The sequence below is a fragment of the Convolutriloba macropyga genome, chromosome 2 (genome assembly GCF_964194025.1).
Source record: "Convolutriloba macropyga chromosome 2, txConMacr16.3, whole genome shotgun sequence".
NCBI classification, from domain to species: domain Eukaryota; kingdom Metazoa; phylum Xenacoelomorpha; order Acoela; family Convolutidae; genus Convolutriloba; species Convolutriloba macropyga.
In genome coordinates, this window is record NC_134469.1 from 64,765,595 (window position 1) to 64,790,468 (window position 24,874).

The 24,874-nt window shown below is 35.8% G+C and overlaps 1 protein-coding gene across 6 annotated transcripts in view; it reads right to left on the reverse strand.

The window, feature by feature from the left end:
• Positions 1-14,198: 14,198 nt before the first annotated feature.
• Positions 14,199-24,874, reverse strand: part of LOC142335405 (cAMP-dependent protein kinase catalytic subunit beta-like) — a 44,566-nt gene continuing 33,890 nt past the window's right edge. For 5 of the 6 annotated variants that reach the window (XM_075383880.1, XM_075383877.1, XM_075383876.1 and 2 more), the window contains one exon: positions 14,199-14,464. In XM_075383880.1, the coding sequence (XP_075239995.1) occupies positions 14,339-14,464 (126 nt within the window). In that variant the 3' untranslated portion in view covers positions 14,199-14,338. The remainder of the gene's footprint in view (positions 14,465-24,874) is intronic. The other variant, XR_012758871.1, reaches the window with a different exon arrangement.

Consider the following 24,874-nt stretch of genomic DNA (forward strand, 5'->3'; position numbering starts at 1 on the left):
TGCAAAAGCACCAACTAACAACAAACAACTCGAATCATTTGTTGGGCTAGCTAATTTTTACGGAAGAATGATTCTTGATTTTGCAACAAAAATGCTACCCTTAAATAACATGAGAAATAGCGATTTCTCGTGGGGCAAAATGCAACAAAAAGCCTTTGAAGACAAAAAATGAATTAAGTGCTAACCCACTAGTACAGCCATATAGTCTACAAAAAGAAGCAACAGTTACTACTGCCGCCTCTGAAAAGGCCATTGGCGGGGTTCTTTCGCAAGAAGGAAATCCAGTCATATGTATCGAGAAAATTGACTTCAGCGGAGCAAAACTAATCGAACATAGACCGGGAAGCACTGGCAATTGTGTTTGTGGTCAACAAGCAATTGTTTTTGTCATGTTTTACGTTTTTCTATCCTCGAGACCCACAGAACCTCATCTAGGATTTTACATTAGGTTATTATATAATTTCAAGATGTAATGAAATGTTTTTCAAGATTTTGACAACACGAATTTAAGCATTTTTTACAAAACTTGCAGTTTTCTTTGAATTTTATTTTTGACATTTGTTTTCATTACTCAGGTTTTTCAGAAAATTTATACAGAAAATTTTTGCAAAAAATCTCCGTTAGGGTTTGATAATAAGTTAATGAAAAATGTTTTTGGCCACAGATTAATTTTCAAGTTTTATCTCAAATTTTAGCAGGTTTTTGCAGCAAATTTTAAGCTAAGGACCACACTATCAGGTTTGTGAGTGCGATGAATTCTTAGAGGATTACCTGGTTAACTAGCTAACTAATCAAGTGGTCACAGCTAATTGCTTTTACAGTGTCTGCCACACTTTTTGGGCACTACCAAATGTACTATGCTCATATTTTGGCAAAAAATGGATAATTCTGCTTTGTGAGCAAGAATACATCGAGAGTAAATTTGGTTTTTGTCGAATTGCTTCTTTTTTTGAGAAAATTCCCTGCTGTGGTCGTATTTTGCCCTAAAAGAGATTATTTTTTTACTTTTTATCTATTTGCCCATTTTTTCGTCTACCCCTTGTCTTAACCCCCTAGATAGTATCAGTGTAATGTAGTGAAATGTTTAAAGCTAGTTGTATAACAATTTGCATCAACTCCGGCATGTCTCGATGCAATAGTTTTAAAATTGATTAATCTGAATGGCTATGGATTAGTTTTTAACTTTTTATTATCACTACATTTAGCAATTTCTTTGAAATTTTTTGTCATGTTTTTTTTTGTTTTTCTATCCTCGAGACCCACAGAACCCCATCTAGGGTTCTACAATAGGTTATTGCATAGTTTCAAGATGTAATGAAATGTTTTTCAAGATTTCGACACCACGACTTATGGAATTTTTACAAAACTTTTATTTTTTTTTCAATTTTATATTTGACATTTATTGTCATTATTCAAGTTTTTCAGAAAATTTGTACCAAAAAACTTGGCTAAAATTGAGTTACTGAAAAATGTTTTTTGGCCAAAGATTAGTTTCAACTTTTATTATCACAAATTTTAACAGGTTTTTGAAGCAAATTTTAAGTTGAGGTCCACACTATCAAGTTTCTGAATGCGATGACTTCTTAGAGGATTACCTGGTTAACTAGCTAACTAATCAAGCGGACACAGCTAATGGCTTACACGCTGACTACCACAGTTTTGGGCAATGCCAAATGTATTATGCTCACATTTTGGGCAAAAACTTGATAATTTTGCCTTGAGCAAAAATGCATTGAGGATAAGTTTGGTTTTTGTCGTAGTGCTTGTTTTTTTAGAACAATCCCTGCTGTGGTCGTATTTTGCCCTAAAAAATTCATCTTTTTGCTTTTTATCCTTTCGCCCATATTTTTGACCCTCTGTCAACCCCTTAGACAGTATCAGTGTAATGTAGTGGATAGTTTAAAGCTAGTTGTATAGCAATTTGTATCAACCGCGGCATGTCTCGATGCAATCGTTTTAAAATTGATTAATCTGAATGAATTTTCGTTTATGTATATATTTTTATGTTGTAGAAAGTATTAATTACTATGATTACTTACTCCATTTGGCTGGCCCAATATGCGCCAAAAATATCTTAACATTTATTTTAGCAATTTTCTTCAACTAACTCAATTCTGATTTCGGTTTCAGACTTTGAGGACATTTATTTTGAATTTGGATATAGGCATTTAGTATCTTTAGCATTTTTGTGCCTCTTTCAAAATAAATTGTTAGACAAATTTTCTGATCAGTGGATGTGTACAAATTTAGAAAGCAAGAGATTAGAAGTTGGAGTTCGTTCAGAGATTATTCTGAGAGAGCAATAAAGTGGTTTTTGGAAAAAATCATTTCCTGCAAGTTCCGCTTTTTCAAATTCTCAATTAAAAATTGTCATAAGAAATCAGAGCTTGAACAGTATTGTAAAAAATGAACAATCTCAACTCTAAATTTAGCTCATGGATACTATAAAAAAAGTTTGGGAAAGAAATAAAAACTGGAAGAGTATCGCTGAAGTATATTTTGCCCCCTTTTGTTTGATATGTTTATGTAAAACTAGAGATAGCAGTGTCTTCCAGAAGAAAAATGAAAACATTAAAATAGCCGATAGTGACTCAAAAACTTGGATTTGAATTTAGTAGTTATATTTGCACAAAAGAAGGTGGTCGAGCTTTTGTTATTGACAAGCGTGAAGCTTAGTTTTTGCTTTAAAAATCCTAACCTTTGAGGCAAAGTTTTTTGAGAAAATTTGGCGATAGGATTTGTAAAATTGAAAGTGATGACTCAGTAAGATTATGATGCCTTTTAATGCGTATCTACTGATTGCTGTTCGCTCGCGACGAGTTATACGTGCGCGGGCATTAGATTATTTATGAAAATAGTCCAAATACAGGCACCCTACAAAAAGTCTAAAACCAGTCATTAAGAATTCTGGGTAATTTATTTCTCTGAAAAGTTGCAATCAATGTTTCAATTTTTTAAAAAAAATACTGTGATGGTTTCAAAGAAACATCAAGAAACTTAAGTTTTTTTTACTAAAGTTTCAAAGAACGAAAGAAGAACTTACATGACGAACTTTATTGCTGTGTCGATAAGTAATAGCCTTAAAACTAAACTCAATTCTAATTTTAATTTGGCGCTATCATTATCTTATTGACCTATCAATCATATGTCAGAAGTAAACCCACCAACAGAAACCTGATTCAAACATCCACCGACCTCCAACTAATGAACTCGATTGTACCCAAGCCATATATGATTCTCATGAAATGTTGATGAAAATAGAAAATCACCTCCGGGATTCGGAGTTAAGATCTAATCACATACCAATCATGTAAAATATTTTTAGCTAATCTAAATTTTCTCTGTATATTTTCGCATAGATAACCCCTATAAACACAATCTAATTTTTGTATATTTTCAGTTCAAAAATTGATTTAAAATTCAACTTATTGAATTCTTTGACCCGTGTTATCGACCACGACAATGGTGTCCAGACCAGCTACAGACAGACAAATTTTGGATCTACAGAACGCAGAATCAGCTATTGCGTGGATTGTCTTTAATGGCGAAATATCGCGCAGAGAAGAAAGAGGACAAGGTTAACACCGATGGTACTGTACAGGACCTACAGGTAACCAATCTCTTCCTTAGTATGTGCCGGCAAGATGCAATTATTCAACTTAGGAGCCTAATGAGTCCTAGGAATTTGATAGATACTCCGTATAAAGACATCAGATTGGCGATTCAAAATTATATTTCTCCTAAAGAGAGAGTAGTAACGGCAGAAAGGACTAAACTTCTGTCCGTAATACAAGGTGTAGGGGAGTCAAACGACGACTTCTTGGCACGTCTTAGAGAAGAAGCACGCTATTGTGACTTCGAAAAACTAAAAACAGCGGCCAACCCCGATGAGGAGTTGGTAAAAATATAGTTTATCTCAGGTTTGAGGGACCCTGAAGCAAAACTTAGACTACTAGACGGTATTAAAGCAAAACCAGCAATGTCGGTTACTGAAATGACCGAGAGCTTACAGTTCAGAAGTCAAGCAATGGCTTTTGGAAGTTCTTCATCAGGTAATAAACCCTTTGCTGTGAAAGAAGATGTTGGGTTCAACTTCAAAAAGACCTTTCGAAAACCAAATGAAAAAATTACGGCTAATAAAATCAGCAGCATGTGCACTAGGTGTGGAGGTAAGCCACACTCTAGTAGACCCTGTCCGGTGCTAAAAAAAATGCAACACCTGTGAAAAGGTGGGACACTTCTCAAAAGTGTGTAGAAGCAAACCCCAACCAAATTCATGTAAGTAAAATAAACAGAATAACTTTTGCGAAGAAGAAAATGTTTTTTTCAGAGAAAGCATCTCCAGCATCGGAGATGGGAATGTTTTATACTAAAGAACAAATCTTTATCATGTCGGTGACATGGGAATATATCTCATAAATAACTGCAAAGTAAAAATGCAGGTAGGCACAGGTGCAGATGGCACAGTGATATCATCAAAAATATGGACTGAGCTTGGTAAACCTCAGTTGGATGGTAAGATAAGACATCTCGAAGCTTATTATGGTCATCAATTAACGCTTCTGGGATCACTTACTTGTGACGTTGAGTGGAACAGGAGCATGTTCACGCAAAAACAACTAGCAGTGCTTGAACCGGTACAGCCAGGAGGAGTCACTAATGCATCTCCAGTGACGTGACAGGGAAAGAAGAGTGGAGAACTGAGAATTTGGGTGGACTTGAAAGTGCACATCAAGGGCAAGGTCATGGATGAGGACTACCCAATACCAGACATGGAGACGATCTTCCACAACCTACATGGGGCCTCATACTTCGGCAAAATTGACCTCTCAGATGCCTACTATCAAATTGAACTTGACGAAGAAGCAAAAGATATATGCACAATCAGCACATCTCAGGGAGATGTGCCGACTACCTCAGGGATTGAAAAACTCTTCTGCAATCTTCCAGAATTGCATCGAATCAACACTCAAAGAAATCAAACGTGTTGTGATCTTTCAAGACGATGTTTTGCTGTATGGAACTACCAAGGAGCAGTTCGACAAGAGAATGCTTGCTGTGAAGAGTCGACTACGTGAGAAAATTTTTTCCTATTAATGAGAGAAAATCTAACTCAAAACCAGCCGATAGCTTTAGCTTTTTGGGATATTCCAATTCAAAGGAGGGAATAGCACCAGATCCCAAACTTGTTGTAAAAATAAAAAATGCAAAAGCACCAACTAACAACAAACAACTCGAATCATTTGTTGGGCTAGCTAATTTTTACGGAAGAATGATTCTTGATTTTGCAACAAAAATGCTACCCTTAAATAACATGAGAAATAGCGATTTCTCGTGGGGCAAAATGCAACAAAAAGCCTTTGAAGACAAAAAATGAATTAAGTGCTAACCCACTAGTACAGCCATATAGTCTACAAAAAGAAGCAACAGTTACTACTGCCGCCTCTGAAAAGGCCATTGGCGGGGTTCTTTCGCAAGAAGGAAATCCAGTCATATGTATCGAGAAAATTGACTTCAGCGGAGCAAAACTAATCGAACATAGACCGGGAAGCACTGGCAATTGTGTTTGTGGTCACAAGACAAGCAATTCCTTCATGGAAGACGAGTTACCCTACAGACTGACCACAAACCACTCAAATATCTCTTTGCACCAGACGAGGAGATCCCGAAGACAGCATCAGCGAGAATCACAAGATGGACAATAGCTCTAATGGGTTTCGACTATGAGTTGAAGTACACACCAGGAGAGCAGATAACCCATGCAGATGCTTTGAGCAGAATAGATTTTGACGAAGACGAATCGGACAACGATCGAGTGTGCTTCGCAATCAATAACATCTACTTCGCTCAAAGTGATTTGTTGACCCAAGCAGAAATCAAAACTGAACTTGGAACAAACAGACTTTTCCAGGACATAATGAAACGAATCAAAGGCGGCAATTGGAAACAATGTTCAGAAGTGGAGAAAGTATTCGAACAACAGAAAGATGCACTTAATTTACATAAAGGAATCATCTTCAGAGGTATTGTTCCTTTCCTTCCACCCAAACTACGACACTTGGTTTTGGCAAAAGCGCATGAGACACATCCCGGGAAGAATGCAACTGAGGCATCAGTCAGAATGGTAGCATGGTGGCCTGGCATTACCCAAGAGGTTCAACACTTTGTTAGTAAATGTAAGAAATGTCAAATGAACAGGCCTAGCCTGGGAAAAACTACGTGGCCAGAAGCCGACGTTTGGGAACGGCTCCACATGGACTGGGGTTATGTTAAGGACCAAGGCAATATCTTAGTAATTGTGGACACAAGTTCTGATTGGACAGAAGCCTTCCCCGCGACAAATAGAACATCAGAAACAGTTAAAATATATCTTAGTCAAATCTTTGCAAGATTCGGAATACCAAAAACTTTAGTATCTGATATTGGTCCTGAATTTGTGAGTGGTGACCTTAAACAGTGGTGTGAATCACTGGGAATTAAGAATATGGAATCAGCGTCTATCATCCAAAAGCTAAAGGACTAGCTGAAAATGCAGTTCAGACAGTGAAGCGGGCACTTCAGGCGTGGAGTCCAAACCTTAATGTGTCATTTGGAGCATTCCTGCAAAGGGCACTGATGACACATCGCAACACTCAAAGACGAGGGGAAAAACTCCAGTTGAACTCTTGCTGGGACGCAGAGTGAGACTACCAGTAATAGCAGATTTCGACCTGTGCGAACCCAATCTATTCAAGGCCAACAAAAAGACAAAGACAGTTCCTGCTACTTTCATCATCAGGAAGGGCTTGAACACATCTTTTATACAGCCCGAAACTCAGCACGGACTATTCTAGTGAGCAACAACCAAACTGTGCGACTAGACGAGGACAATGTGAAAACTGAACTGGCAGTGGAGGAGACCATATCTCAATCGGAACAACAACTTCAGAACACAGATGTGGGACCTTCACTTCAAGATGAAGCTTCTGCAGCCACATCATCTGCAGAGCACCAACAACCCGAAACCTCAGAGCCTTCACGAACATCAACAAGAAACAGAAAACAACCCGACAGATTTGGAAACCTATACCCACAAACTTGCTTAAAAAAGGAGGGAGGATGTGATGGTTTCAAAGAAACATCAAGAAACTTAGCAGTTTTTTTTAATAAAGTTTCAAAGAACGAAAGAAGAACTTACCTGACGAACTTTATTGCTGTGTCGATAAGTAATAGCCACAAAACTAAACTCAATTCTAATTTTGTTTTGGCGCTATCATTAACTTATTGACCTATCAATCATATGTCAGAAGTAAATTCTCCCACCAACAGAAACCTGATCCAAACATCCACTGACCTCCAATTAATGAACTCGATTGTACCCAAATGATATATGATTCTCATGAAATGTTGATAAAAATAGAAAATCACCTCCGGGATTCGGAGTTAAGATCTAATAAGATCACATACCAATCATGTAAAATATTTTTAGCTTATCTAAATTTTCTGTTTATTTTCGCATAGATTACCACTATAAGCACAAGCTATTTTTTGTATATTTTCGGTACAAAACTTAATTTAAAATTCAACTTTTTGAATTCCTTGACCCGTGTTATCGACCACGACAAATACAGAAACTGGGAACATGCAATCCTGATAGGCCCAATACAAAGCAATTGGCAGAATGGAACCGATTTTTCGCTTGATCGACTTTTCGTATGACGCTTTTGACTTTTCGTCCGCAAAAACGGGATAAACAGGTAGTGCCCAGCGGGCATTAAGTGCTTTTAGAGCTTTTCAGCTCAAACTGTTTTACCTGTGTGAAGGGCGGAAGAGAGGAAGGGTTGAAAACACCACCATTGTTGACCCCCCGGCACTATTGCGCCCAACCCCCCCCCCCCCGCACCGCGCTTTTCAACCCATCCCACTGTTGCCCACACCCTCCCTCTCCATCAGACCTCACAGTGCACCACCCCCCACCGTGGCTACGTTCGAACAACCGATCGCTAAAAACACGCAATTTTATGCTAATTTTCAATTTTTTTCAAGCTTTTTAAAAATGTTTGTCATTTTTGAGTTCTATCAGCCGCAGGTGTCAAGGAAATTCCTCTAGGGTTTTTAATAGGTTACTGCATAGTTTAAGATGTAATAGAATGTTTTTTAGTTTCTTACCAAGATATTACTGTCACGAATATTAGCATATTTTTGACAAAACTTGCTATTTTCTTCAATTTTTTGGCATTTGCTGTCAATATTCAGGTTTTTTTAGCCTCGGAGTCAGAGAATCTCCAAGGGTTTTTGACTTTAAATTGCTGGAGCATAATTTTTGGCCATGGATTAGTTTTCAACTTTTTATTATCACTACTTTTAGCAATTTTTTTGAAATTTTTTGTCATGTTTTACGTTTTTCTATCCTAGAGAACCACAGAAGCTCCTCTAGAGTTTGAGAATAGGTTAAGTTTGAAATTTAAATGAAATGTTTTCCAATATTTCAACAGCACAAATTTTAGCATTTTACAAAACTTTGCAAAAAAATCTCCGTTAGGGTTTGACATTAAGTTACAGGAAAGTGTTTTCTGGCCATATATTAGTTTTTAACTTTAATTATCACAAATTTTAGCAGGCTTTTTTAAGCAACTTGCAAGTTTTTTTAAGTTTAAAATTTCTGTTTTTTTTAGGTTTCTCCAGCATTAAGAGCCACATAACGTCTTCTAGGGTTAATGCATAGCTTCTAGATGTAATGAAAGTTAAGCTTGTAATATAACTAGATCTTTTTCAAGATTTTAATATCAGCTTTTTAAAAAAATAATTGCAATTTTTTCAAGTTTTTTGAATCTTTTTGAATTTTTTTTATCATTCTTCCGGCACCGGGGTCCTAGAAACCTCCTCCAAGGCTTGCTGATAAGCTGTTGAATAGTTTCTAGAGTTAATGGAAAGGTTTTCAATATTTTAAGTATTCCAGCTTTAGCAAATTTTTGGCAAAATTTATTTCAAATTTACGGAAAAATATTATGTTCCAATTTAATGGATCTTTATGAGCCAGTGAAACTATTTAAAGCTTGAAATAGGGATATTGGATAGTCTCTTGAGACAATTGAATGGTTTCAAACATTTTAGTAACCTGAATTACCGCAAGATTTTTTTAAAATTTGCTATTCTATTCAAAATTTTGAATATTTGTGTCCTTTTCTGAGTTTAACGATCATTACTGGCCAACTAAGCTTTTCAAGTATTGCAGATGGGTTACTTAACATAACTCCAGAGACAAAAAATAGTTTTGAACATTTTCACTGCGAAAACTGGAAGCCTTTCGACTAATTTGTGCATTGTTCTGCAAACTTTTAAAATCAGTTTTAATTTGATTTATTAACTAAAGAGGCTAGAAAATTAATAGTTGAAGAGTCGAATCATGCTAAAGCTAGCCTCACTTAACCGTGGCTATCTACTGACAAAGCCAACCACTCACCTGTCGTTTGAGAGCAAGTCACCCGACGTTAGTCGGTTATGTTTTAAATTGTTTCACAAACACAAAATGAGATAAGGAGGAATGCATATTTTTAATGGGATAAATCGAGTCATTTTCTTCTAAAAACTATTGTGTAAACTGAGTTTTGATCTCTCAAAACCTTCATAGGTTTAACTAAAAAGCTACACAAATTAAGATCACTATCTTGTTTCTTCAAGTGGAACCGAAGTCTCAATAGCACGTAACCTAAAGCATATGTGATTGCGTGTTTGCTTAGAATTTAAAATAAATTTATTGTGAAAGTTTGATGTTTTAAGAAAATGCATCAGCACTTAGAATTTACTTAGAATATATTTTTTGTGCCGCAGATGCAACCCATTGTAGACTATTTCAAATAAATTTTTTCTAACTTTGTTTTGCTTTGTTATAAGAATTGAGAGCTTTCTGCAAGTGGTACCAATAACGGGCAAAGCAATCAAAAGTGTAAATTTACGGCTTTTAAGTACAAAGATTCTAGTTAAAAACTAGGATTCAACAGAAGAAATAGAATCTGAAGCCTTTAAAAAACAATTTGTTTCTCTGCTAGTGGAGTAAGAAACATGGTTAAGTGCTCATTATTTGAAATCGTACTCTCGTATCCTCTTTTGAAAACAAAGTAGCTTTTTCCCACAGTTTATAGGCTTTTCATATGGCGTAAAGACTATTTCGTAGATGTAAACAATACGTCAGAAAAATTTAAAACTTTGATTAGGGGACTTTTTTGTTTATTAAATGAAATATGAAGTAGCACACTATGTGATTTCATTTCAAATGAAACCTAAATAAACAGTGTAAATTGCAATCTATCAAGAAATCAAATTCAGAACGGTTTCGATTTCTTGATAAATTTTTGAAACATTTCAAACTAGAAATTTAAACTGTTTATATACTTTTCATTTGAGATTAAATCACAAAGATCTCAAATGAAGAAACATCTTGTAAAACAATTTAATAGATGATCTGCATTGTTAAAAATTCGAAAAACATCGCAAAAATTTTTTGAAATTTTGTTTGGATTTCTCTCATGATGAAGCTGACAAGGAATTGAATAATCTCTGATTTGTTAATTTGAGACTAGATAATTTTGTTCTACAACAAAAATTGAAGATGGGATAAATAGGAACAAGAAAACATCAAATCGCAAACGAAACATCAAAAAGATAATTTTTAAAATATGCCTGTTGAAACTTTTAATTTCCAAAAAAACTACTTTAGATGCATTGAGAAAAACCTGCTATATGTGGGAAAATAATGAGAGCTCATAAACTTTAAATATTTTTTTATTTGCGCTAGTTTTTCCGAACAAAGTTTTAAGAACTTGAGTCACGCAATTCAATAAAGTGTGAGATCCAATTGTTATTGAAATAATGATAATTAATTGTCTAGTTTGTTATCAAAATAAGCTAAATGTGAACGAATTTGTCCTTAAGAATGAATAAAAAACGAGAATGGTAGTTAAAAAAATCAAACCTCTAACTGAAAAAAAACGAAACTCATAAATAATTCCAACGAAAATTGACGACATTCGTATGATCGCCTATCAAAGATACAGATCGGCTACGTAGATTGAAAAGAACGGCTGAGCGTAATGTTTCTCCCCAACAAAATTGGGCCGCTATGAATAAAACAAAACCGGAGGATTGTTTGATAATACCTGTCCTTGACGGCCAATTGGATTGAAATTCGTAATAAAACATAAAATGTAAAATGAAATTACCTGTCTTTGTTTCAAGCATCAAAAAGTGTTATCATTGCTATCGGAAAATAAAGTAGATTACCCAATTATACAGAACTCAACTTCTGAATTGAAGGCTATTAAATTTAAAAAATCTAAGCTGACCCAGGTCAATCATAGACCCCATTCGCAGTCATAAGGCATACAGCCCCCCTCCCCCAAAAAACGGTCGGCTACAACGGAAAATGTCACGTGCTGATCCCAGTAAATAAAGATACTAACATAAAAAAAATTAACAAATTTACGACAGTCGGATAAAAACCAGTTTTTTTGTCAACCACTAGATGATCGACGTGTGCGGAATATCTGAAAATCGAAACAAATTGAATTTTGTCTGACTATAATATTTCAAATAAACTGTTGGCCCTTTATCTGTTATGAGAAAAAACAAGACAGAGTCAACAATTGCCGATAAAAACATAGATCTTATTCTACTAAAATTTATACTAAATTATTTTGTACTAAATAACAATGCGCCAAAAGTTCGCATCTGTGATTGGCTTCAACTTTCACGAGATTAATTTTTGCAATTGACGTTGAAATTCGAAAAAGAAAAAAACTAATAAGTCAAATTGTATAAAATTGCACTGGAACATTTAAAGGCAGCTTTAAGCTTTTGCAGTCCTTTTTTCAGTCGTGGGAGGGGGACCGGAGAGTTAGCCCAGACTTTTAGTAATTTGCCACTATTTGAGTTCAACTGCTTAAAACCGGGAGAGATATTTGGATCACACAAAACGAAGAAATACATTAAGTAACACTAAGTAAAAAATATTTAACAAAAAGCCCAAAATTGTTTGCTTAAAACACCATAGAAAACGTTTCTAAAATGGCAGGCAATGTTTTTGTATTACAGTTGGGGGTAAGTATAGGTAGGCGTTGAGCAAGTGGCGTGTAGAGGTTGAGTAGGGGGTGTTAGACAGGGATGGTGGTTAGGGAAGGGAACTGGTTAGGGCGGGGTGGTATTGAGAGCCGTATATGAGTGGGGGGTTGTAAGTACGTGCATGTGTGTGTGTTTGTGTGTGTGTGTGTGTGTGTGTTTGGGGGGGGGGGGGGGAGGGGGGGTGTAGGTAGGTAAGGGGGTTGGTTTTAGGTAGGTGTGTGTGTATGGGGTGGGGGGGGGTGGCTGGAGATACTTAGTTTTGGGCAGGTAAAGGGTTAAGGACGGGTGTAAGATGGTACAGATAGGAGAAAGGGGGTACGGGTGGTAAACACAAGGGAAGGGAGGCCAATGTTAACTGGTCAAACTTCATATGACCCTTTTACTTTCAAAGTTCCCTTTTCATAATACATATTAGCAACAATTCCTCATGACTATACATTTAAAACTAAGCTACTGTTAAAGTCCCATGCTTCTTCATCTTAAAAAACCTGTAGAATAACTTTTCTCCTCTTGTGAAAAGAAACACATGTTTATAGTAATTGCATCAGACCTCGATCGAGAGGAGTTTGAAAAAATTTCCTATGAAGTAAAAGTAATTTCAACACAAACTTTCAGCATTCAAAACAAAAGGCTTTCGACAGAAAGTACTCATACTAATTTGTAAATTAATGTTTTCCCACGAACCAAGAAAAGATCCTGAACTGGTTAAAAAACCAGAGCAAAGAGAAAGAAAAAAACAATACCAGTTCGTTTTTGAGGTGCATTAAATTTCTTTGTACCAAAAGACCCTTGAAAATGTAGCTTATCTCAATACCAATAAATAAAATACGTTTCCCTCCAAGAAAAGAGAGCATCGAAAAAGTAAACCCAAAAAGTTGTAAACCCAGTTAGTTAACTATGCCACATTTTCATCAGTAACAGCACTCAGCAACTAAAAAGAGAAGAAAGTTTTTAAAGTTGTTGTCGAATGAACACAGAATTTATTTTTTAAATTAGCTCAAAAAGGTTTCAAGTATAGAACTTGTTTGGCGTGTAACAAAAGCTGCCAAAGTCAGTTCACCCGTTTGTGTTTCAATAAAATTAGAAATTTTACCCAAACTAGACAAGGATTCTCAAATTATACAAGGATCATAAAAACAAATTTAAAAAAGGAATGAGAAACTCTTCAAAATTACCAGAGTATTTGCAAAACTGGAGAAATATGACAAAACGACCATTATCTACCAATAATGGTTGAAACTCCTACAAACCACATTGAAAACTTATGATTCAGCTTGGTGAAACCAGCTCGATGCAGAGAAATGAGTTTACACAAAGCATTCAAACTGTCGTATATGAACGAAATAATAATCTCGCGTAGTGAACATTTTTTCATATTCAGCTTTCCTGCTCTCTCTCTATTTTTCTCTATGGAAAACGCTGCATGAACAGGAAACAACTCTTTCTTGGATACATGTAATGTAACTAGGGGTACATAACGTACGGGGGCATAACGTACGAGGGGACACAAACGGAAAAGGTTCTTCTTTCTCTGCTTTTTAAAAAAAAAATTTCCCTAAATTGACCTAAACAGTTTTCATGTGCGACATTTTGTGTTTCAATACACTCGAAAAAAGCTTACAATCCGTTGCTATGTATGTATTGGAACTTTTGCGGTTATCGGTTTTTTCTTATCAAAAGGTTCAAACATCTGTTAATTTCCTATCGCTTGGATTTTCCTCTCAAATGACATACATGTACATTAATCCATCTTTTAGAAATAATTGTTTTGAAAAACGCGAAAGCGGCATATCAAGAAAAAATTGAAATTCATCAAAAGTAAATTGCTAAAGTGTCATTGTATAGTTTTTGTCATAACGCTATTGTGAGCAACAATCTTCGCTATGAACATATCTTTGTTATGACAGCATTTTTGTCGCAAAACTAACCCATGAGATTGGTGGGCTGGTAGTTACTTGAAAAACTATTACCCCACCCCCTGCCTTAGTAGGGTGCGATGTGATCATATAACAACTTTTCACGATTTTTTAGTAATCTAATTATTGCAATGTGTACAACACCACACCAGTGTTGAACAAGCTGCATAACGCATAATCGCCACCCAAAAACGAATTAGTTTTGTCTCATGAGCTTATGAAAACAAAAATCAGGTTCACGAGAGAAAATGAAACAGTTGTCTTTGATTTGGAAGAATCGATCATCTTGTAGGAGAGCAGCTATGCTGTATAAAAACTGTAGAGTATCAAAATTCTTTGAACTCCTCCTCGTAAAGACACTGACTGGCCTGTTCCAGAGGGGGCTCATCGTACTTCTCAAAGTTGCCATCGTCACCTTCCCCCTTGATCTCCGGAACCATCGGTGCTCTCAACTAACAATCAAAACAACAGTGCAAAAATAGCGATTTGCAGTTCAGTTGACTAAGTTCTTATGCAATATTCATCATATAGATGCAGTTACCCTCAGCAATTTAGCAAAAACAACCAGTATTGATGTTTCCAATTGAGCTATAACTTTGAGCATTACGGAACATAATAAACAATAAATAGACTTAAAAAAAACAGGCGGGTTTTGTGAACAATTCGATACTATCGACATAATCACTGCTGCAAGCTCTTCAAAAATGTTCGCAGAGCATCTTTTAAATTCAGTTCAGTGCACGCGCTTGGCCAATGGGAAACTGAACTCAAAATTTTAGCACGGTTTTATATTTTGGTTGGTCGCTGAACTCTTAATAATTTGTTTCACTAACATTATGTGGCGCTTCATTCAGTGCCTTATCAGAAAAAATGGGCTTCGTCCTATCGCACTTAACGAGGTGCTGAGGCGAATGGCAGCGAAATGACTAGGAATGGAAGCCGAATGATAGCAAAAAAAACAGGTTTGATTCCTTCCAGCAGTCAGTTGCAGCCAACGGAAGGCCAAAATAAATTATTCTTTCGCAAAACTAAGCTACGAGAAAATATTGACTTCCTATCGCAAAGACAGGATACACCAATCTGATGGCAAGAACGCATTTAATTCGGTTAAAAGGTTTCCGCTTTTGACTACCGCTAATGAATATATTCCCAGAATTCCCATCTAACGAATGTATGCTATTCACAATATACATTTTGTTTAAATTAACCCTTCAAAGAGAATCTGGAGTGCAGCATGGTGATCCTTTGGGAACATTGATACTGGACATTGAGACAATGATACTGGAAGTCAAAATCAAAAAATTTGTTCCACACCTTTCGGAACCTAGCAAATATCTCGAATACGATATAATTGCTAGATCGGAGGAATAAATTATTTGCCCCGTAAAAATCTACTCAAAATTAGCCCAGAAAGATAACTGATTTGAGAGCAGAAGCTCAACTAGTGGTTTCATAATTTCACGTGCTGCAATAAAAATCTGTCGGCTAATTTCCTGAAAACTGTACTAAAAATTTATACTGCTGCGGGGCAATTCCATTAAAACTTTGAAATCCAAGTCAGAGCCAAAAAAAAGTTTGGCACTGCAATGCGAAAACAAAGTATGAAATTAATCTTTTTGTAAATCTGAAATCCTGGTTGCATGCAGTGACAATGTTGGGTGTTATGAACGCGGAATACCAATATCAAGAGTCCGTAGTCAAATTGCAACCGCCTGTTCAAGTGCCTATTTATCGCAAGCTGTTGAAAGGCAAAAAAAAAGCCGAAAAGAACTCGCATTTTCCGTAGTGCTTATCAAAGTAGCTGAAGATCAAAAAACGGGAGTACAAACATAGTCGGCAGATTGCCGGAAAATAGCAACGAGAGACGTTTTTGGCCTTCCAAGATAGAGTGATTAACAACGAGTCCTTTAATAGACCACTAGAATTTTGAGGTTAGATTCGGACTGTCACTTTTTGAGACACATGAGCTCTACAAGGAAACATAACCGACTAATGTCGAGCGATTTTGCTCTCAGACGACCGGCGAGCGGTTGGCGTCGTCAGTAGCTAGCCGCGGATTAGAGACGCTAGCATTAACTTGATTCAGCTCTTACTTTAGTTTTCTAGCCTCGTTAGTAAATAAATCAAATAAAAACTGATATTAAAATATTGCAAAATTTATAAGAAAAGCTTCCAGATTTCGCTGTGAAAATGTTTAAAACCAAAATTTTGTCTATGGTGTTATGTCAAATAACCCATTTGTAAGACTTAAAAAGCTTCGTTGGCCAGTAATGGTCGTTAAACTCAGAAAAGGACAAAACCATTCAAAAATTTTGAAAACAATCGCAAATTTTAACAAAATCTTGCTAAAATGAAGTATAGAATCTTCAAAACCATTTCATTGTCTCAAGAGACTATACAGTATACCTATTTCAAGCTTTAAAAAGCTTCACTGGCCCATAAAGATCCATAAACTTTCATCATACTAACAATTTTCCGAAAATTTGAGAGAAAAATTAAAATTTTCAAAGTTTGCTAAAGCTGTAGTCAAAAAAATATTGATAACCATTCGATTAACTCTAAAAAATATGCGACAGCTTATCATCAAACCTTGGAGGATGTCAATAGGACCCTGGTGCCGGAAAAACTGACAAAACATTTGAAAAGATTAAAAAAAAACTTGAAAAAAAGGGTAATGTTTTCAAAAATGGTAATTTCAAATCTTGAAAAATATTCCATTACATTTAGAGGCTATGCAGTAACTTATAATCAAACCCTAGAGGAGGTTATGTGGCTTTTGAGACTGAAGAAAACAAAAAAGAAGCCAAAAAATTTCAAAAACTTAAAAAAAAGAATTGCAAGTTGCATTAAAAAACTGCTAAAATTGGTGGTACAAAAAGTTGAAAGCTAATCCATGGCCCAAATATTTTGCAGTAACTTATTATCGAACACTAACGGAGATTTTCTGTTATGCTGAAAAACCTGAATAATAACAGCAAAGGTGATATAAAATGAGGAGAATATTGCAAGTTTTGTAAAAAAAAAAATGCTAAAATTCGTGGTGTTGAAATCCTGAACAAAAATCCATTACATTTGTAAACTATACAGTAACCTTTTGTCAAGGCCCAGAGGAGGTTCCTCTGCTCATAAGGCTGGAGAAATCTAAAAACCGATAAAAAATTTTCAAAATCTTGAAAAAAATTGAAAACTGTACAAAAAAAGTTGCTAAAATCTGTGATATTAAAAAATTTAAAACTATTCCATGGCCAATAAAATTTTATTAGTGACACATTATGAAATCCTTAGGAGGTTTTTGGGCTCTGGGTCTCTAAAAACTTGAATAATGGAGAATGAAGATTAAGAAAACTGAAAAAAATTGCACGTTTGGTTAAAAAAAATGCTCAATTTCGTGATGTTAAAATGTTGCAACAATTCCACAACCACTAGAAACTATGCAGTAGAATTGTACTAAACCATAAAGGAGGTTTTTTGACACATAGTTCTGAAAGAACTCAAAAAATGGCAAAAAAAATTCAAAAAGCTTGTGAACAAAAATTGTAAAAATTAGTATAAAATTGCTTGTTTTTAGCGAACAGTTGACCCAACGTAGCCACGGTGGCGGGGGGGGGGGGGAGTGGGGAGGGGGAGGGTGTTTGGGGTTTTCTGTGGGGAGGGGAGGGCTGGGAGGGGGATGCACTGGGGGATTGATGGAGAGGGAGTGGGTGGGCAACAGTGGGGTGGGGAGGGGAAAACAGCGCGGTGGGGGCGGGGGTGGGGGCAATAGATGCAGGAGATAACAGTGGGGGTATCTTCAACCTCCCGTCCACCCTTCGCACCAAAAGTATAAGTCTCCAAAACAGTTTGAGTTGAAACTGAGCTGAAAGGCTCCAAGAGCACCCAATGCCCGCTAGGCGCTAACTGTTTATCCGTTTTTGAGGACGAAAAGTCTTAAGCGTCAGACGAAAAATTGGTCAAATGAAAAATCTGATGTAATGGCTACAAAATTTGTTTGAGAGCAATTAAAGAGCTCTTATAATATTCAGTATCAAGAATTCAAGGCAAGAACTAGGACATAGACAACTGGCACTACTTAGTTGCACACTATTGATCCTTAACTAGTAAATGTTCATAAAAATTAAAGTTCAGTAGTTGAGTTCAGAAGTCTTCTTTTTAGTGAGGTAAATCTAGCAATTGACCTAAAAGTAGAGCCAATAACGTCACGCACAATAATTTTAACTGCAAAGCAGTAAAGAATACTGAAATTTCAAAATTCAAGAATCATCGATGGAGGGGACGAGAAAAAAATCGGCAGCACAAGTCCTGATGTAAAATTCAGCGAATTCTCTTTAAATAAACAAACGATTAGTCCTTGGACGGACAATGATTGAATTGAAAAATTATTTCTAAAAAAATCAGATCAAAAAATCAAAAAAACAGCAAATCATAGTTAAAAGGCCGCATGTGAACAAACACACCATCAACAAGAAAAGGAAATTTGGTTCAAACAAAAAGACTAGGGCCAGAATGAACTATGAATAGATTGAAAAAACTAATTTAAAAAAATCCGATCAAAAAAATCAAAAAACAGTAGAAATCGAAGTGAAAGTGCCGCATATGAACAAAAAATCACTCGCTTTTTCGCTCTGCTTCCTGTTTCGGCGTGACCAAAATCACTACGCCAATTTGACTTCAAAAACATAACCGACTAAACGTCGAAAAAAAAAATTCTCGAACCACTAGATGGAGCTCTAAACAATTGCATTCTGCTTCAGTCGGGGGAGCCTAAATGGGACTAAGAAGTTGAATAGTGGGCTTCAAATAACCACATTAGAGGTTAAAACATACACATTAGAGGTTTTAAGAATTAAAGTGAAACATGGCACTAATTTCGGTGCATTTTTTAATTGACTTTTAATATTAGATTGCCGTCAATGTTATTGAGAGAGTTTTGGATCACTTCAAACGCAAAAAGTCAGGGGCGTAAAAGACACTCGAAATGTCAAAACTGTCAAGCGAAAATTTTGCACAAAAAAATACACACACGTTTAAAATAATTGCTTGTCTACGAGAGCAATTAATCATTAAAGTATGTGAACAGATCTTAAAAAAAACAGCAATCAAATACGAATCAAATTCTTTGAATTGCAAAAAGCCACAATGTCCCCACTAATAGCCGCTATCACTTTGCGGCTGTTAAAAACAAAAATGAGATAGCATGGACATTTTTTTGTTCCACTTGAACTGATTAGTCCTCATTAATGATTTCCAAACATATCCGGCTAACGTCGGGCGAATTGCTCTCAAACGACTGGCGAGTGGTTGACTTCTTCAGCAGCTAGCCACGGCTTAGTGACCTCTGGGCGCTACCTCTTTATCCCGTTTCTGAAGACGAAAGTTAAATGGGTCAGACGAAAAATCGGCCCAGCAAAAAACTGCATAAAAGAGAAAAACGGGATTAACATAATTGTTGCAAATTGCTTTTGAGATCAATTAACAATGATTTCCTAAAAAGTGCCTGTTATGACATTTATGATAAAAAAACAATTCTATTATAAATCATTGTTAATGAGGATCAAAGATGATGACATTACGCCATATAACAGCAGCTGAAGTGCGTTATAGACAAACAGAGATAGAGAGAGAGAGATAGAGTGAGAGAAAAATAAAAAGGGAACGAGAAAGAGAAGGAAAAGAACCCTAACAAATCATATGGAAAAAGAACCGAAAAAGACAAAATTAAAAAAAGATTTCATTTTTGCAGCAAAAAAAATCAAAGCCATTTGTAGTCTTGAAAGTTCTGTCAAGCAATCCATCTCCGAGACGTGAAACGTTTCGTTGGCCGGTAATGGTCATTAAACTCAGCAAAGGACAACATTGAAAAATTTTGGAAAAAAAAGACAAATTTAAAAAAAATTTGCTAGAATTCAAGATAATAAAATCTTAAAAACCGTTTTATTGTCTCAGGACAATATTCTGTATCCCTGTTTCAAGCCTGAAATAGTTTCATGCAATCAAAAAGATCCATACATTTGGAACATAAAGAAAATCCATAAATTTGAAAATTTAAAAAAATTGCAATTATTTTCAAAAATTGCTTAAATTCCTGATATAAAAAGCTTGAAGAACATTCCGTTACACCTATACACAAAGCAGTTACATATTATGAAACCCTAGAGGTAGTTCTGTGGCTCTTGAGGCTAGAGAAACCTGAAAATTGTTAAAAATTTTCAAAAAACTAAAAAAAAATTGCAAGTTTTTTAAACAAAAGTTGCTAAAACTTGTGATATTAAAAAGTTGAAAATTACTACATGACCAACACAAATTTTCCAGTAACTATATAAAACCTAACGGAAGTTTTCTGACCCTTGAGGCTCAAGAAACCTGAATAATGACAATAAATGTCAAAAAATTGAAAAAAAAAATTGCAAGTTTTGACGAAAAAATCCTAAAATTCGTGATGTTTTGAAAGAAAATCCATTACATCTAGAACCTATAATGTAGCCTATAGACAAACTTTAGAGGAGGTTCTTTGGCTCTTGAGGCCGAAAAAAACCTAAAAAGCGACAAACAATTTCAAAAAACTTGAAAGAATTGCAATATTTTAAAAATTGCTAAAATTTGACATTAAAAAATTGAAAAACTATTCCATGGCTAATAAAAATTTGTCAGTAATTGATTATCGAACCCCTGAGGATGTTTTCTGTCCCTTGGGTCTTGAAGGACCTGAATAAGGAGAAATAAGATAAAAAAAATTTGAAAAAAAATGCACGTTTTGTCAAATAAAAGCTAAAATTCTTGATGTTAAAATGTTGAAACCATTCCATTACCACTAGAAACTATGCAGTAGCTTATTATTAAAACCTAAAGGAGGTTCCTTGACACCTAGGGCTGATAAAAATATAAAAAATTAGCGGAAGTAGTCAAAACAATACTGATTGTTGTTGTTGCTTTACACTGTACAATTCCTATTCGTCAGTTTTCAATTATTTCAACTTCAGTTTGTATTCTTTAATTCCGTTTTTGTTTGTTCATTCTCATAAAAGAAATCATAATTGCCATCAATTTTGGAATCAATAGCTGAAATGGTTTGCTGTTTTCAATTTTTAAATCTTCTGGTCCCTACTTTTCTCTAACGACCTTGAGTAAACTGTAGTTTGGACTCTTGATGAACTGTTTTTTTTTGCAATTGAAACTCTCTCAGCTGTCAACGAGACGGTTGTCTATGGCAGCTATGGGGGCTGTGTAAGATGGATTGTTCGAGTAAAAAGCACTATGCAGAAAGCATGACTGGATAGCATAAGTCAGAACAATAGTTTTGTAATTGATTCTGTATGCTATGACTCCGAAAGACAAAAACTTGGTCAAAACAGAAAAGCTAGTCTTAAAACATTTACGTTAGGAGTAGATAGTGTTTGAGTACACTATCTAGCGGGTCACTGCATGCTAATCGTGAACAATTTGGGCAGATTACCCCTGACCTTGAGTAATTCCGGTCGACAAGTAAACAGAGGCTCAATCTGAAGTCCTCACAAGATCGCTGTGCGAGAATTTTGCAGAATTCAACAACCCTACTAGCTTCTATGTAAAAAAAGTGAACAAAACTGATTTATTAACTGGTTTTTCATAACAGTGCAAACATTAGTCAAATTTGCTAATTTAACCGTCAAATAACTTTTTGCTTGCAATAACAGCGAAGAACTGCTTTGAGGCCAATACACGGCCACCAACAGGCAGCAAATTTTGAAAATCACAATTGGCGAGAAGTTTTGACCTAAGTCAGAACAAAAGATGCTCTTTGAGCCCCCAAAATATTATTGTTCGAAAAAAATATATTAGTTGTAACTTTACAAGCATAGAAATTATTTGGTTCAAAAATGTGCAAATTAGCATTTTAACGTCATAAACCCAAGGCTCCTTTTCTGATCTGAGTGTATAATCAAGTGTGGTATGCGACATAAAAGAAGACTTCTAAGGAGATACTTTTGCCTATTGGGAAAAAATCTGACTTTCAGCTTTTTGCGGAAAAATTTGAAGCCAATGTGCCTTCATTAAAGTCAAATGAAGTTCAAAAGCAGGAAGCCCATTTGAAGGACTAAATGCCAACAAATCACAAACAAATTGAGGGTGTATTATTTTCAAAAAAGATAGTAACTTTTTAATTGACAAAATACGGAGCCTATAGCAAGAACATTGCAGATTATGAAAAAAACAGCAGAACAACCAAAAGCGCAAAAAACCTTCTTTAAGTGCGTTTACACAGTCAAATGAAATCCCTCTGGTAGTTTTGTTTAGATAAGGGTAAGAAAAATTTCAATTAAATAGAGATTGTTAGAATTTTTTGACCGACATTAGTTAAGTTATACAGATTAAATTGGCATTGAAATGTTTGTGTAGTTTTTTGAAAGCAGTCTACGCAATGATACAGATCTGAAACATAACCGAATAACGTCGAGCGAATTGCTCTCATACGACAAGCGGGCGGTTGGCTTCGTCAGTAGCTAGCCACGGTTTAGTGAGGCTAGCTTTAGCTTGATTGAAAGGTAGTTGGTGAGCGCAGCGGGGGGGGAGGGGTGGGTGCGCCGAGGGACTGATGGGGTGGCAACAGTGAGGGAGGGGAGATTTAATCTCTAAGGACCGCCCTTCGCACCATAAATATAAGTCTCCAAAACATATTCTGTGAATCGCGTATTTGAAGACTAGTGAGCTGAATGGCTACAAGAGCACTTAATGCCCGCTGGGCGCCACCTGTTTATCCCATTTTTGAGGACGAAATGCAAAATGACCATTCGAGTTTGAATATTACTAGCAGCTCCAAAATACTAGATATTCAACGCATCCCACTACCGTCTGGCGAATTAATATGCACGAAAGCGGTAGGTATCGAACTATCCTCATTAAGACATTAATGTTTTGACTCCCTTCAACCTGAAAAAAAACAGATAACTTTCAAGAGTTTTTGAGATTAGGTTAAATAACTATAACCCTCGAAACTGTTTTCATTAAAAATACAGTAGGATACAGTCAACTTGAATGTAAATTACTAGTTATAACATTTTATGTTTAATGATATGCCAAGGCATATGCTTAAAACCATAATTTAAGTAAAATGGTGGCACATCATGACAACCCAAAAAACAAAAACATAACCGACTAACGTCGGGCGAATTGCTCTCAAACGACCGGCGAGCGGTTGGCTTCTTCAGTAGCTAGCCACGGGGAGGGGGGGTGCACTGGGGGCTGATGGGGGCAACACTGGGTTGGGGGGGGCAACAGCGCGGTGGGGATGGGGTCAACGGGGGGGTTCTCAACCTCTCAGAACCGCCCTTCACACCATAAGTATAAGTCTCCAAAACAGTTTGAGCTGAAACAGAGCTGAAAGGCTCTAAGAGCACTTAATGCCCGCTGGGCGCTACCTATTTATCCCATTTTTGAGGACGAAATGCAAAATGACCATTCGAGTTTGAATATTACTAGCAGCTCCAAAATACTAGATATTCAACGCATCCCACTACCGTCTGGCAAATTGCTCTCAAACGACCGGCGAGCGGTTGGCTTCGTCAGTAGCTAGCCACGGTTTATTTTGGTTATTTTAAGCTTGATTCGACTGTGCAATTTATAGTTTTTTAGCCTTGTAAGTAAACAAATCAAATAAAAACCCTGTATTTTAAAAAATTGCAAAATATTGCCAAATTTAAGAGGAAAGCTTTCAGATTTTGCAGTGAAAATGTTCAATACATTTTCATCTTTGGAGTTTTGTCAAGTAACTCAACTGCAAGACTTGAAAAACTTAGTTGGGCAGTAATGAACCTTAAACTCAGAAAAGGACAGAAATATTCAAAAATTTTGAAAACATTAGCAAATTTTAACAAAATCTTGCTAAAATTCAGGATATTATAATCTTCGAAACCATTTCATTGCCTCAAGAGACTATCTATTATCCTACTTCAAGCTTTATATAATTTCACTAGCTCATAGAGATTTAAAAATTTGGAACATGATCATAATTTTGCAAAAAAAATTAAATTTTATCAAAAAATTAAAAATTGATAACCATTCCATTAACTCCAGAAACATTCCATTAAATCTAAAAAATTATACCGTAACATATTATCAAGTCTGGAGGAGACTCCTTGGGCTCCTTGAAGCAGGATAAACATAAAAAATGACGAAAAAAATTAAAAAACTTGATAAAAAGTTTTATCAAAAAATCGAAAATCAAAAAAGTAGCCTGATATTAAACCCTAGAGAAAGATCCGTGGTTTTTAGGACTGGATTAAACTAAAACATACCCGGCAGATTGCCAGAAAATAGCCGCCGTTGATTCCAATAAGCATGATTGGGATTGATAGAGTAGATATTGAAAAAAAAAAGATTTTTGTACAAAAACATTTTTTAAGTCCGATTTATTTTGATGGCATTTCGTAGATGAACATACTTCTGTTTCTTAGAGAGAGGCTACAAGAGCTACTACCAAAACCAATAAGCATTAAAGAGAGGTAACGAATACTTATAGAAACGACGTTCAAATAGCGGGCATCTAAAATTGTGCTTTATGGGTTTATCCCGTTTCTATTTCTGACATCAATTTTTATACTGACTCTGTTCATTTTGAATTGTTTTGCTGAGAAACTGATGTTCGAAATCATTTTTAGCGGAATGGGAGAAGAAATAGACTAGCCTTGAGAAGTCAAAAAGATTTCACGCAAAATTTTGAAAAAGCGGCGAAATGAGGTAAAGCGAAACATTTTTTGTTCGACGAAGTAAAAAAATAGGAGCGCTATAATAGCCGGCTGAGAAGATGAGGGCGGCTATTAAAAATGACAAACTTCTAAAAAAACTTGGAAAAACGTTTTGTCAAAATCTATAATGTTTGTGATATTAAA